Source organism: Malania oleifera, chromosome 7, assembly GCF_029873635.1.
Source record: "Malania oleifera isolate guangnan ecotype guangnan chromosome 7, ASM2987363v1, whole genome shotgun sequence".
In the NCBI taxonomy this organism is placed as follows: domain Eukaryota; kingdom Viridiplantae; phylum Streptophyta; class Magnoliopsida; order Santalales; family Ximeniaceae; genus Malania; species Malania oleifera.
Window position 1 is genome coordinate 72089556 of NC_080423.1, and position 16433 is coordinate 72105988.

At 36.3% G+C, this 16433-nt stretch overlaps 1 protein-coding gene across 1 annotated transcript; it reads left to right on the forward strand.

The window, feature by feature from the left end:
* The first annotated feature begins 722 nt into the window (after positions 1 to 722).
* On the forward strand, positions 723 to 15852 carry LOC131160367 (uncharacterized). The gene is made up of 4 exons (XM_058115988.1): positions 723 to 969; positions 2235 to 2410; positions 13897 to 14095; positions 15262 to 15852. The coding sequence occupies exons 1-4, from the start codon at positions 888 to 890 to the stop codon at positions 15483 to 15485; spliced, it is 681 nt and encodes a 226-aa protein (XP_057971971.1). The 5' UTR covers positions 723 to 887; the 3' UTR covers positions 15486 to 15852.
* Positions 15853 to 16433: the final 581 nt, after the last annotated feature.

Consider the following 16433-nt stretch of genomic DNA (forward strand, 5'->3'; position numbering starts at 1 on the left):
AGGATGCCTAAAGAATCAGTGATAGGGATGATTGATTGGCTAATAGGTTTTGGACTCATTTATTCAATTAGATAGGGATTGAATTGAGATTTTCTACAATTAATTACTCTCAAATTGATGGCAAAATTGATAGGGTGAATGTTTTTCTTGAGGAATATTTGAGACAGTAGATTACTACTAATGAGAAATTTGGGTTGATTTATTTGCTTTTGCCTAATTCTGTTACAACTTGCATAGGTTTTCTAGTATAATTATGAATCCCTTTGAGTTGTCTTTATGGTTCCAACCACTTACTACACCCGAGGTTCTTGTACAGGGTACTAGTGGGAAGTGCCCTATTGCATACTAGTTTACTTGTAGTAAGTAAGAGATGCTTGAAGAAGCAACAAATAGCTTGTCTAAGTTAACTTGGTGGATGAAAATAAGTGTAAACAAGAGAAATTATAGGTTAGAACATCTAACTACGTTATATTTTAGATGATTAATCATTAAGTGAAAACACTTATTCTATATTTAGAAGAATGAATTTTTGACTTTAAATTTAAATTTATGTGGATTTGGACAAAAATAAATAAGATTAATTATCTAAAATAATTAAAATATATTAAGTTAGGCGGTGTAACTGTGTCAAATTTTAAAATATATCATTGAATTTTCTATAATTTTAGAAAATATTAAATTAAATTCAAAGTTATTAATTTAAAATTACTCCAAATTTAAGAATAGTTGTTGCGGTTAGGCGGCGTGAAGGAATATTATTTTTCATCCCCCGTGTGGAAGGAAGACTGGACTGCGTCCAACAAGAGGAGGAACAGGGTGCCTTTCTGAAGATTAAATCAATCGATCATTCGATTAAGAGAGCGGCCTTCGAAGGATAATCAACCGATATGCCAATTCGATTTCTGCTGAGTTCCGCGGTTTTCACTTCAATATTCCTCCCCTGTTCGATAATTCTAAGCTGTTTTCCAGGTAAATTAAAATTTCTTCGATAGCTAGAAAAATTTTTAATCGTTGTACGGATTAATTTCGTGCAAGTGAGTTATTCTTTGGGCTTAAATTCGTGAACAAAATTCATGTGTGTAAATTTGGATTTAAATTCATGCATGTGCAGTAAATGACGACGTTGCCGGAAGGATTAAAGATTTTACGAACTTCAAAAAACTTAGCAGCTGTGATTGGAATGGAGTGTCAAGAGATGGTTGTTTTGGATATTTATATGGGTCTAAATAATGTGAAAAAATTGCATTTTTAGGAAATGCAATTTGCACAAAAACTGAATTTTTTGAAATTGACTGTTTGGCGTCATCGTGTTCAAATTTATTCAGCTTCAAGTTCTTGATCGAAACTTCTGGCAGCTAATTGTAGAATTTTGTATGTTGGTGCTTTTGTGTGTTGCGGCTTGATGGTCAATGGTATAGGTGAGTAGATCATGATATAGGCTGGATATAATGTAAAATGAAAATTAGGGTATGTAACTGATGCACACAAAATTGGGTGTGCTTGCAGTATGAGTTTCACCTTGATCGTTTGGGGAGCTGGAACTGTCAGTTTGTCTCATACTAATGTGTCGGTTAGAGTTACTTATGCAGTTATAACTTATGCTTGAAGATTTTGTGAATTTGTGTCTACTAACTCTGGGGAATCTCATATCCTTAGTATTCATGCTTTATGTTATGATATACTAATAAATTTTGCAATTGATCTGGGGAACATTGTTGTTCTTTTTCGATGTGGTTGGATAGGTTCAACTCTATCAGTGACTTGAGATGGCTTGCTGTCTCCAGTTGGTAGGGGTCTCAAGCTCAGCTAGTGAAGGATCCAGGAATTATTTCTTGGGGTCATTTTGTAATATATAGGCACTGGGGGGCCATCCTGATTTTTATGTAAAGGCCTTAAGATTCCCCACCCCTGCTTTCCCTCCAAAAAATAAGTAGTTCCACCTCTGTGATTAGCACTACATATTTGACCCATCACGTATATTGCGGCCTTATTTTGCAAATTTAAGTACGTTCTCAATCACTGTAGCATACTTTGTATTATCAAGATACTTGAATTTTTATTTATTTTATTACCTTAATTGAAATCTAGAGTCATTCACTTATTTGTATCATTTTTTGGTATGTAGAAAGTTTGTTTGATAGTTTAGTTTTGATAGTTCTGGTGTTGATTAGTTAACCTATATGTGATCCTGGTTAGATGTATCAGCTCTCTCATTAGAAATATGATTTTTACAGGATCCGTGTCATCAGCAGTTGTTACACTGAAGTCCATTGAAATATTCAAAACCCATGAGTGGCTGAAAACCAAGCCAACGGTTTATTTTCAATGTCAAGGTGAGAACAAGACAGTTTTGCCTGATGTGAAGGAACCACATGTCTTTTATACTTTCAAGGGTGAAGAGTCTTGGCAGGTTAGTAGTCGGTGGATATTGATAACTTTGAAGTCATAATGTTTTAGATCGTTATACATGGATGGTTTCCTTTAGATGGTTTTGGATTCATAGCGTGTGCATTTTTTTATTTTATTTTATTTTTGGCTTGGCCAAAAAACAGCATAAAACAGCCATAAAAACTATCTGCGGAAAACAAAGAAACAAGACTGAAGAGTAAAGAAAAAGAGAACCCTTATTTCAATCCACAATAAAAGCCAACAGAGTAGGCATATGACTGGCACCAAACATATCTGACCTCTCATCTTCCTACCAGCTGCCCACATTGCTGAAGTATGAGAAACTTTTTCTGAGTCCCTGGGAAGGAACATGAAGTCCACGTAGTAACAATGCTGAAGAGATTTAATATCCTGAATAAAGGCCAAAATCATCCAATAGTGAATCGCTATCTATTTTTATTGCCTAGATCAATTGTTGCACATCTCCTTCAACAATAGTTTTTTGCGACATTAGGTCTTGTTGCACTAATCATAGCCAAACTTCGATGCCTCGGCTTCACCAACAAATGGATTTGAAGCATTGAAGGATTCCATGCATGCACAAAGCGTTGGTCTAAAAAAAGGAGCCAAGCCGAGTTGAGCGTAACTGTCTTCAATCTCGTTCATCAAATTTTTAACTGAGCTCAGACTAAGCTTGAATATTTGTTCATGCTTATCAACCAAATTCAAGGTTGGGTCAATTTTAAACCGAGTTTGAATATACTTATTCACTTTATCTTGCCACCAAGCCTTGGTTAATTTTAGTTTAAAGGTAAGTTTGTTTGATAATTTTTTGAAACAGGCATAAATAAATGGAGTGGTGTGGTGATGATACCATGTCTACCTTTTATTGTACTATTATCAACTTCTAACTGTGAATGAGTTTGCAACTCATCTTGTAACTCTTATAGTCGAAATAGAGAGTTAGGGCTAGATTTGTCAAATTGAAAATTTAAGGATTGGGGAAAGAGTGAAAATGAAGGCAAGAATCAGACTAAGTGGGTGTTAAATTGACATCTTTACTGCCACTTCTTTTTTGGGCCTTTCACTGAGTCCACTAGGAAGCTTCTAGAAGACCTAACCAGAGCCTATAAATGAGCTCAAATGAGCTTATAAATTGATTGTTCATGAGCCTAAACAAGACTGAAAAATAGGCTTCAGATGCATTCATTTATGCAAATGAGTGAGCCAACCCTTAACGAAGCTGCTCAAGAATGGCCTGAGCCATTTGCCGCCCTAAAGAAGTGTCATGTGTTGAGCATGTGAAGCAAGATTCTGCCATTCAGGCGCTGCCAATGTTGGTGACTGAATGGGCACAAAGCAGGCTACCTATGTGGAAGATGATTCAAGAAGTGAAGGAGTTTAGTCTAGGTTTTTTCCCATAGAATTGTCTTAAAGAATTCTAGTAGGCTTTTTTCTCATGGAATTGTGTAGAGAATTCTAGTATGTTCTAGTAAGTTGTAGAGACGGAATATCTTTGAGATTATTCTACAATAGATCTTAGCCATCCATTAGGGATATGGGTGGCAAGATCTTAGCCAGAGGTTAAGAAAGTAGCTGCGCATGGGAGCCTATAAAAAGAGGTCTCTCCAGCTTGAATTCTCTCCCCACAAGAATAGTGAAAGTTTTATTTTCCTTCTTATGCTATTTGTTTAATCCTTGAGGTTTCTTTTTGGTGTGGGAAGAAAAGGTTGATTAAGGCAAGCTTAGGTGTGGTATTGCATGCTTTAGTACTACATGGGTTTGGCTAAGGGGATGCCAAAACGCTAGCCCCTTCACAGGTGATTAGGTTGTATTAGAAATTTCAAGAACAAGGTTTTAAAATCGGGATCCTACATGATTGGATCATAAGATTTGAACAACAATCATAAGATTCTATTAACGATGTATAATAGATGAAAAAATGCAACTATATATATATATATTTCCATAAATTTTAATATTATAAACCTGAAAAGTTATCTAGGAAGTGGTCAAGACTAGGAAAATGTAAAGTAGCTTTTATGGTAGAGTTCTCGTGTAACAATGAGACTGTGTCTTGTTGCATTCCTAAATCGAACAAATTTATAACGAAGAAGGAATAAATACTTGTGGTTTTGAACTTTTCTTGTTTTTTATTTTTTTGAATTTTTTTCCTTTTTTTTTTCAATCTTACCTCTTGATTTTTCAGAATTTTTTGAATTCTTGTAATGTCTTATTTCCTTTTTTTTTTTTTTTTTTGGATTTCTGATTTTTTTAAACTTTTTTTTTGGGTATTTTACGTGTAAATAAGTTTTTTTTTTGGTTTTATTCTTTTTGCTAATATTCATTTTGTTTTTTATTATTATTTTTTATTCTCTGTTCTTTAATGTTTATTTTAGTAGTGGTAGTAATAAATTTTCAAAGGGGGAGGAGAGGCTGTCATCCCTCCCATTTATTGCAGAGAGAGAAAGGGAGTGAATGAAAACACTGGAGACAGTGCGGAGAGAGGGTGGCAGAGAGAGGGTGAGGATATTTATCTTGAACAGCCAGGTGGGAGGAGAGTGGTGGCAGCTGTGACTATTGCTGCCCAATCTCCTTTCTTTTCTTTAGGCAGAGATGGGTGAGAGAGACACGGTGGCAGGTGGCATGTGGCATGGAGGGTGGTGGCCAGAGATGGCAGAAGAGGGAGGGTGGTCATGAGAGAGAGAGAAAAGGTGGTGTCTATGTTTGGAGAGAGAGGCATGGATTTTTATAGTGATGGGGGTTGGGATAGACCTGGGAAAAAGGGTGACTGGGGACGCAGCCATGGCAGATGTAGGTTTGTTGGCCACCTTCTCTGCTGGGAATCATGAACGAACAACAATGGAGCTCAAAATTGCTGCGCATGCACCCTTTATCACTATTATTTTTGAAAAACTCTTACCTTTTGGAAGTTTGGAGTTATGACCATAGATTCTATTGAGTTTTATTTAAATCCTGACAGATCCAAATCTGAGGCCTGAAATCCATGCTCTCAAACATAGAACAGCCTGGTTTTGGGATATTTGAAAAATTTCGAACGTTTGTGACATGGTGCTTCACCAATCCCTAAACCTTTAAAACAGGAAAATTAAATAATTTGCTATCCTCAGAGTTTCAGGAAAACCCTGAAAATTCTTAATTTGAGACGGGACACCCCAGGAGTGCCTAGAGGGACCACAAGACCCTTCAAATGGTTATCTTCAATTGTTCATTGTTCTTCAACTTCCAAATTTTCCTCCAAGTGTGGAATAATTTCTGTGATTGCTGAATCTAGCAGCTTGATCAACCAAGTTATCTGATCTCAGCTGCTGTTCAAGATTGCAGCGCATGTGCCCTTTATCATTATTGTTTTTGAAAAACTCTTACCCTGTGTTTAAGAGGATGGAGTTCAGACATTCGGTTGTGTTGACTTTATTCAAATCTAGACAAATCCAAATTCAAGGCCCAAAATCCATGCTCCTAGATGTAGCATTAAGTGCAATGTATCTCTCTCTCTCACTGTTTCTTTCTCCCTTTCTCTCTCTCTCTCTCTCTCTCTCTTTACACATATATTTTTTAACTGAAGTAGATCAAACCAGTGCTGTTTTGGGAATTGGTTTGAAGAATCTTGAACGTTTGCGAAATGGTGCTTCCCTAATCCCTAAACCTTTGCAACAGGGAAATTAAATAATTTTGGCTATCCTGGGAGAGTCAGGAAAGCCCTGAAAATTCTTAACTTGCGAAGGGATGCCACAGGATTGCTGGGATTAACCACCGAAGATTCTCCAAATTGTAGTCTTTAATTGTTTATTGTTCTTCATCTTCCACATTTTCCTCCAGATGTTTGAATGATTTGTGCGACTGCTGAATCTTGGAGCCTGATCAACCAAGTCACCTGATTTCACTGATAAATTACCATGGGTAACCAATGTCTCAAATTCTTGCTTCGACTAAAATTTCGAAGTTTCAAAAGTACGGAAAAATTTTGACTTTGATGTTAATTTTGATTTAGATTTTAAAAGATGATAGAATTTTGTAGTAAAGCATGAAATTCTTTTATGGAAATTTAGAAATAGTTAATAGACATAATAGTGCAAGTTTTAGAACTACTAACATCAATGATAGGTATTTGTGTATGAGGTGCAATATCTATAATATAATATTCATATTAGACATATTTAATTCATAAATCAGTTAAATATTATTTATCATAAAAATGAAGATGATTTACACATAAATTGATAAATAAAACTTTGTCACTAATATCCAAGTTTAATTTTTCAGACAATCTCAAAATACCTTGTAAAAATCTTTGGTTTCAATTATAAAAAAAAAAAAAAAGAAGAAAATTTAGAGAGAAGTTTCAAATTTTTTTTTTTAAATTTCACATTTGAATTCCGAGGAAATTTCATTCAATAGTTAATATTTTAACAAGTTTCACCAAAATTTCAAGACTTTGATAACTTTTGGCTGACTCATTAAAATTTCATAAGACAGAAAGCAAATGCTATTTTGATTTCAAGGGTGATGAAAAGCGAAAATTTCCATGGAAATTTTGACAGTGTCATGGAAATTTAATACCATAGTTTTAACCCACATAGATGTATTCTCCCCCCTGAAAGCAGAATTTGTTTCACCAGGTTGCATGTGTTTTCATTAATGTAAGAACTTGACAGGTCCAAAATTCAGGTTCTGAAATCTTAATTAATTGATTCATCCACCTTGGAAGGCAATTGATCTGCATCTTATATAGGGACCAGTGTGACAGACGAGTTTAGCACCCATGGCTGAATCCATATGTTAATGGATTCCCCAGAGCATATTGAAAAGCAGTCCTTTCTCAATCACCTCTCAACCTTGCATGATAGTTTTCCACACTTTAGAATCTGAATCTGATTCTCCCATTTGAAGTTCTCCTTTGTTCAGTACATTTTGACTGAATGAGTTAACCCATTTTTGAATTTTTGTCAGAAATCATCAACCTACTTTAGTTTGGACAACAAAATAGTGTTGATGTCCTTCATCCTTTGAAAATCAAGATCACTTGATTGTTTAGGACAGCGAATGGAATCCTATCTCTTAAAGACGAAATTGCGAACTCCTTCTTGAGGGTGACCCCACCAAAACTTCCTCATTATAGAATAACATTTCTTGCAGAGGGATTTATGAATCCTCATGGAAGTAATTGTTTATGATGATATTGCCAACATTACTGATTTAGTCAAAAGTACTTTGGACTGTGAAAGAGGGATTTTGCCTCTGAACCACTGACCTTTGATGCAATTCTTTCTGCAATAAACTGGAAGTCCTATCTACCAGGCTGAAGGCTCATACCCAAATACATTAATTTGTTGTTAATCTACTTCAGACCAAGTTTTTATCTGATTTCATTAGCCTTCTATCTTCATATATTCTTGCAGAGTAGCAATCCAGATTTTTCATTAGTAAAAAGCTGGCCAGACCTACCTTTTTGGAGGATCTCATATTGGCTTCTTTTATAGGGTTTGAGAGGCCAAAGGATGTGGGGGCATTGTGGCGGTATGTAGCTTTGTCTATATTGTGCGAATTTGGCCAGAGTGAAATGCGTGTATTTTCAGAAATCAAATTTCACCTATCGGTTTGATTTAGGATCAGTTGTCATTTTTTGTTTTTCTGTGGGCTTATTTTTTGATAATAGAAGAAGAAATTCATTAATAGAATAAGAATATATACAGCTAGGAGAATAAGACATCTCCTTAACAAAGTCTGGAAAATCAAGATAAAAAAACACAAAGAAACAACCTAAAGACTAAAGAGAGAAAAACCAGCACAAATTAACGCTCCAACACATAAAGCCAATCGTGCTGAATATAAAAAAAGCTCACCCCCTTAAATTCCCTTGTCCCATGCACCAAAGAGAAGCCAAATAATTTTCCAACTTCTTCCCTAGAAAAATGCATGCATTAAGCTCCATCCACAACCCCTAAAAGAATGCAAAAAAAAGCACATTTCCAAAGCGCCGCCCTTTCCTTTTTCCTGCCAAAGCCAGCAAAAGACTGCTGAAAAATCCTCCAATGTCCTGGAACTCACCCAACATTCACCTAAAATACCAAATAACTTGTTCCAAACCCTTCAAGCATACTCACAATGAATGAACAGTTGAGCTGATGATTCTGAACAATTAAAATAGAGAACACATATGTCTGGAGATATAGCCTTCAAAGGTCTCCTAACCTGCAGCAAGTTATTGGCATTTATTCTATCAAGTGCAACCAACCAGATAAAAGCCTTAATTTTAAAAGGGACTTTGGCCTTCCAAATGGAACTATAGAGAGGAAAAGATAAATTAGACCTATTCAAAAAATCATGAAAATATTTGCACGATAAACCCCTGAAGGTTCCAGATTGAGACCACCTATCCTCCTTTAGAGAAAAACAATAGTTATTCAACTAGACTAGCAAAGAGGATAGCTCTACCATCTCCCTATCATTTAATGATCTAGAGAAGTGGAAATCCCAAGAAGGCAAAAGACCATCTGGATCAAGAACAAAAGAAGAAATGAACCCATCCTACCCTGAGCTCAGGCAAAAAAGGCGTGGAAAGGAGGTGGACAGAACTGCATTCCTCAATCAAGGATCCTTTCAAAAATGGATATTACTACCTCTTCCCACCAAGAATTTAATGCAGGGAATGAAGAGGGGATAACTCAGAGAGATAGCTTTCCACGGACCCTCCGAAGAACATCTAAATCTCCAATTAGTATCCCACCCATTCTCGTCTAATCCGTACTTGCTTTTAACAACCAAATGCCACAGGGAACAGTTCTCTAGTGAAAACCGCCAAAACCATTTAGCCAAAAGAGCTGTGTTTTTAGACACCAGATTCCAATACCCAAACCACCCTTCTGTGTAGTCCTACCCACCACTCCCCAACTTAACAAAAGATCCCTAAAACCCCTTACCCCTGACCACCAGACATACCTCATTATCTTCTCAATCTTATCAGCAACCCCTGCTAGAATCTTGAAAAATTGAAAGAAAATATTAAAGGATACTAGAAAGACAGGCCTGGATTTGGTTTCTTGGTGGGCTTATTCATCAGGTTGCTTTGAAAATGTGGCTTTTTTCTGGTATCCAGCCATTGGCTGGCTTTGTTAGCTTGATCTGTTGTTTCTTTCTTCTTTGTATTTAGCACATTTTCTCTTTTTTGCTTTGTTGTTTTGTTCTGGAGAATTACTTATCCTACTTGTCCATTGTCTATTCTTCTCCTAACAAAGTTTAATTTTCTGCCCAACAAAATGTTGGCCAAACCAAGAACCATAAAGTTCTCTGCAATTATTGATAGCATCTACTTTCTCTCCTCTATATCTGCAGAATATGAATTATCACATGCATAGAATAACAAATTTTCTGTGGAACATTGTCTTGCAATCTTTATCCCATGAGGTGCCCTACATTTATACTTTAAAAAGTCTGGAAGAACCTCTGCACTGAGAATAAGATCTCCACGTCTCAGGCCTCTTTGGGTTTAAAGTTATCAGTTGGCTTTCCATTAGTTAAGACTGAGAAGGATGAAATAGAAATGCACTGATTGATCTGCCTAATGAATTTGTCATGAAATTGACACATTTTGGAACAGTGAACAAATGACTTCACCTATCCAGTCATAAGCTTTTGATTGAAAGGAACGACCAGATATTTAGAGATCAGAAGACTCCAACATATTTTATTTGGGCGGAGGCCTCATTTTTGGCTACATTTTGGGCTTATTCTTTTGGGGTTTTTAAGGGTATTTCGCTGTGCGACGTCCAAAGGGGTTGGAAGGCAGCATTGATGTAAAAATATATATTTTTTTTTTTTCCCTTTTTGGATTTTGCTTCAAAGGAGGATGGCTTGTCCTCTTTTTCCTGTAATATTTTTTTTTTTTCATTTCTTGCATTAATGAAGTTTTTGTGATCTGAAAAATATAATTGCTCATCAAGGTCTTGCTTCAGTTTTGATTCTGAGGCCAAAATTAACCGCTGGCTGTTGCTGTTGAAGCAAGTCAATCTGTTTTCTGAGGTTCTTTATCCTTTCTAAGTAATTTCCAGGAGGGTTCTGTGTTTCAAGTTTTAGTGCACATTTAATTTGTCTGATATTTCTGCACAAAATATAAGCTTTTGAGCCCTGAAAAATTCTCTTTCCAAGCTTTCTCAATTAGCCTTGAGGCTGGAAGGATCCTATGTCCACATTACTTCAAACTTGAAAGGTTTAGGAAATCCATTACCATCTCTAATTGTATCCAAAAGTAAGGAGCTATAGTTTGATTCAATAGCCTGAATATGAGTAATTGTAACTCCTCGGAGGAACGTACATCTCAACTCTAAATTAACCACACCTTTGTCAAGTTTCTTCCTTAATATTTGCAATACCACTTCTAGTTTTACTTCATGTGGAAAAATATTTTCAACAATACCCCAGTCAATAACGCCTTGTCATTCATAAAATGACATAGACCTTTGGAAGTTGTAGAAAATGTCCCATCTCTTTCTTTTGAAACTGAGAATAGATGCTGTTAAATTCCCAAAAAAGCGAAGCATCTTGGAATTCATGAACCACTTACCAAGAAGATCCCATAATTATTATGGAATTTGATAGTAAGGAGGTCCATGTGCATAATTTGGCAGCCCGGGTTCTTCCAATTTCTCTGGCCAGGACTGCTGCAGTAATATTTTCATTAGTGAAAATAAAATTCATCTCCAATCTTGTTCTTCACCTCAACCAAATAATATTTGATAGCCCCAAATTCCTTGCAGTCCACTCCTAGCTAGCCTTCAAGTTTTGTCTCTGACAAGAAGAGGATGGGTTTGTTTTTCCTCACCTTAGCCTTTGGTTAATGAACTGTCGAGGCATGACCAAACCTTCAACAGTTGCATCTGAGAATAATTGTGGTGAATGTTGGGGCTTGATAAAGCCTGCCTCCTCAGCCTTTAAGTATTCAAGGTCCTCTGACCTGGTAAGAGTCTCCTTTAGAGATCCCAGTTTATGGATCCAGGGATAAGTTCAGTTTTTTTTATGCTTTTGATCACCCTTCTGATGCTCCTTTTTTTTCATTTGCTTCAGCACGATACACCAGTAATTCATCATTTTATTGTTCAACTGAATGGACAAGTACCCTTTCCTTTTTCAATTTCTTCTAGCATGATGTCTCAGTGTGATTTACAACCCTTTTTGAGTAATTTGTTAAAAAAACTTTGTAGGTTTGCAATTTCCTGGTTTCCAGGGCCTGGTCCAATGATGTCAACCCTGCAGGCTTCCCAGGCTTCACTTGATTATTAAAACAAATTGGGTTCAAATCATAGGCCAAATGAGCCCAAAATTTTCTTCAACAGCTGTATGGTGATCCATGCCTTCTGGCCCTGTTGTTACTGCCAAGTGAAATGTAGGATCTGCCATAATGACAAACAATTGGGTTCAAACCATAGGCCAAGTGAGCCCAAAATTTCTTCATGGTCTATATTGTGATCCATGTTTTCTAGTCTTAATTTACTGCCAAGTTAGAAATGTAGGATCTGCCACGTATCGCGTCAATTGATTTAGAATTCATGTAACCTGTAGAAAGGACATCACTTGCCATACATTTGGCACACTGCAATTGCCAGTATTGCTGCATCCTCCTCAGGTAGTGGGTGTTGAATACTTGGTGATCTTTGTGGTTTTTGTATCATTATATTCAGCTTCTTCCTGAGGTGCCTCTGAAGCCCTTCACGGGCATTTTCCTTCATTGGATTGAAACCCTAGTGTGACTGGTTATCATTCTCTTGTTCCTTATCTTCATCATCAGAGATGCCATTTTCAGTATTTAACCAATGTCAAGCTTGGATCCTTACGTTGCCTCTCCTTCAGTGCCTATTTTTCATTTCCCTCATTTGGGTGCACCCTGTTCATCATTATGACAGAATTTTTGTAGCTTTTCAGATCGAAAGATATTCCAAAGGGCATGATTCCTTTTTCTTTGAGCCAAAAACCAGTAGTCAAGGGTTCTTTGAGGTTTGCCGTCACTCTTACCCAAACAAACCATCACCATGGAGAATTCGTTGGAGAGAAATAAATATTCATTTAAGCATCATGCCTATAGACCAATAAGCAATTCCTTTAAATACCCTCCCCAATGCAGTTATGCTTTTTGGATAAGCAATTTCTTGGGGTAGTGCAAAACATATGTAATGAATCTTGTCTGCTGAAGAGTACAAAATATTCTGGTCTGATGTCTGCTGACCATGCTCAGCACTCTTAACTACACTTTTGGTACATAAGAATGGAATGACTTCTTTGAATAAGCAATTTCTTCAATTTGTGCTAAACATGTGTAATTAATCTTGTCTGCTGAAGTGAATAAAATATTCTTGTCTGATCTTGTGTGCTGACCATGGTCAGCACTCTTAACTACACTTTGGGTACATAAGAATGGAATGAAATTGGACAGAATGGAACCAAATTTGTCACTTGATTTCTTCATGGTTTCCAGTTAAATTTTCACTCCATTCTATTCCATTTCATTCCTACCCCATTTCACTCTGCAAACCAAGCATTGCATAAGCAAATTATGAAGGACCTGCACTGCTTCATGAAAAATTCTCTTATGCCATCTGCATTATAGTCAATGAAACTTATAGATAAATTCTTATTTACACCATGATGATGTTTCAAAAAGCCAGAAATCTGATGAAAATAAATCTTAATCTTAGTTTGATAAATCAATAATGATAAAAATGCTCATTATATTTTTATTAACTGGTTAATGATAGCATGTCACCTATCTTTCTTGTTTCAACTTTAAAGGGCAGGAACTAATGATTAAATGGGCATCTGTTATTGGTGAATTTCCATTTATGCCATTGTTTACCTTCAATACAAAGCTTCTCGTGGTGTCATATATATGGCCATGAACATGACAATTGAGAAGGATTGAGGGTTAAATATTATTATTTTGATGGGTTTGTGCGCAAAGTGGGCACTTTGGGTAGCAGTTCCCTTTGCAAGTCATATAACTAGTTTGGCAATTTTCCTGGCTAAAAAATGGTGGATTATTCAACAAAGCAAAGATGTACCATCTTTGAAATACCTTTTTCTTTTGTAATTGTGAGAATGCAGAATATAGAAGAGTGACCAGTGCAGCACAAAATTATAAGATCACTGCCATCCTGCTATACTTAGCTGCTTTGAGGAGCCAAGTTAATTTGTATGGCCTATTGAACAGAATTTCCAAGGCATTGTATCTGTTGATTTTGGCAGTTGGCAAATTTATGCATGACATGTTAAATGCCTCTTGTTTTCGATCCCACCCCCTTTTCAAAAAAATTTCCACTGTTTTTTCAACGAAGTTACAGTTTACTGTTGCAGTTACATTTGTAAATTTTGATACATTCTTAACCTTAATAATTTACTTTGGAAATTGATCTTGAAATTGTGGCATAGCATTTTGCCAGTACAAATGGCTAGTGCAAGCTCTCTCTCTATCTCTCTGAGTTGTGCTTTTATTGTTTTCAGCCTCTGACCAAACTGTCAAATAAAAAATGCAAGCGATGTGGGTTCTATGAGAGGGACATCATTAAATCAGATGATGTATTTGATGAGTGGGAGTTGTGTCCTTCTGATTTTTCAGATGCCCATGGGATTTATGTTCGGGTCAAAGCACAGGAATTCAATGCTACATTTCTGTGTCCAGATTGCGTTCCTCTTGAAAATGGTGAGTGTTCTGTCATGTTAATTTACTAGAATCTCGTATGCAACTTCTCATGCAGTCTATCTAAACTGCAATCCCTACAGTGTAATTTTCATATTAATTGTTCAGTTGAGGTTGACCCTTGGATCAACGCTAAGGTTGCTCCTTTGTGACCAGTTGGTCATGGGTTTGAGTCCAAGGAAATAACTTCTTTGCATTAAAGTAGGAGTAAGGCTGCATACATTGTGGCAACTTCCCCCTTACCCTCGCAAAGTCTTGTGGCCTAGGGACGCCCTTTTTAATTGTGGCAGTTGGATTCTTTTGACCTTCCACAGAGATGGGATTATTTAACTTCCTGACCTATCTTACTACTATTTGTTGTGGGACTTCATTCTGAGGAATGTTTTTGAGCCATGAAATTTTATGGAAAGCGAAATTAAACGACTCCAATTTTTTGGCGCATCAAAACACACCCAACCCAAGTCTTTCCTTGACAGAAAATTAGCATAAAATTGAAAGGTTGAAATATATGGTTGGATGTTGGTTGCTATCAGGGATTGCTGGGAGTTTTGGGCTTCTTATGGAAATAAAAATGTGTTGTCTACATGGTGCGTGATCATAAAAAAGGAGAGTGACTATAGATTAGCTGGTGACATAGTGGTTCTCACCTGTGGCACTGGGTGAAGATGGTCACAGTGGCCCTGAGGTAGCTGCCAAGTAGTCATTTTCACGCAGGAGACAAACAAATGACCTATGGTTCTCTAAATGTTCATCTTTGCTCTCGCCACCACTAGGTTGCTTGGGTGTTGGCATTCACTGTTTGTGCAAGATATTAGATTTGATCTCCAGAATCCAAGTGATTCACAGAAAAATTCTTCTAGCAATCTTGAGTTCTACAGCCTTAGTAAAAATTCTTTTGTATGGAGCTGCCTTAAGTGGCTCTTGATCCTTTTTAGAGATTATCAACCGGGCTGTTTGAGAATTGGTCTATACATTGCATATTGTTCGGCACTGTGTTTTTTGTAATGGAGAAGCATGAATGCCTAAAGAAACTTCATTCATAAGACGTCCTCAAATGCCATAAATGCTTTTCTGACTTTGCAGATATTTCTGTTTATATGAACGCTTAATTTCAAACCTAATGCTTACTTAGTCTAATATATTATTTTGATTGTGTTTGCCATTTGTAGCTTCCAATCACACCTCTGAATCACACAATGGAGGAAAGGGAATGCATGTACTCATAGTGGTAATGATTAGTGCTCTGGTTTCAATGGTATCAATTCTTGGAGCTGTGGCCGCATTCAAATATTGGCAGAAGAGGAAGCGAGAACAGGAGCAGGCTCGGTTTCTGAAGCTCTTCGATGATGGCGATGACATTGAAGATGAATTGGGCCTCGGTCATGTAATATAGCGAAGAGTTTCTTATTTTCTCTTGCTTTGCCGAAGCATCTGTACAGTGGGGAAAAAAAAATATACATGGCTGATAAATTTTGTTCTCTTGAAATATACAACCTCATACACGAGGCATGCCAATGTTCTTTGTGCATTTTTTTTTTTTTCCATGGGAAATCTTGTTTCCGCAGCAACTGGGAATCCACTGCTTGACATAGATTGCTGTGGAAAGAACAGCAACCTTCTGCTATGCATGGAAGGAATGTAATTTTAGAATATGATACATGTAATTTGAGTGTTTATTGAGATTTTTTTTTTTCCGGTTGGCTTGAACGAGAGGTGAGATAATGCAAAACAGGGGAATGATTCGATTGGATTTGTTGACATTTCCTTCCTTGCGCTTGTGATGCTTTGTGCTGGTGTTTGTGAAGGTTGAAGTGGTTGGTTTATTCCTTGAGATCTTTCGGAGTTTTGTTTGTTTTTCACTTATAGTTGTTTAGTTCTTATTTATTAGTTTGGTTGTTAGTCATTGGTTTATTGATTTTAAATAAGTTGGTTAAATCAGTTTTAGATTCTTGGGATTTGATTTCTTTTTTTTCCCAAGTCTCAAGGTTGGAACCACGGTATTTTTTCGCCATAAGTGAGGGATTTTCTAAGAAAGATAGAAAGTGTTGCCCTTTTTTTAAAAATAAAAAAATAAAAAAAAAAAGAAGAGACAGATTATGTATGCCTTATGAAAACATCTATTCTCATAAATAGAATAAGATAAGACTTTAATTAAAAAAAAATTATACAGGGTATGATGCTTTGAAAAAAAAAAAAAAAAAAACGTATAGAAGGTTGTGTTATTTTGTTATCTTCATGGTAATTTTTGAGAAAAGTTAATATGAATTTATAAAAAAATAACGTATCGTCATTTGTTTTGTAATAATATTAAAATTTGTTATAATCTATTAAATTTTTTATA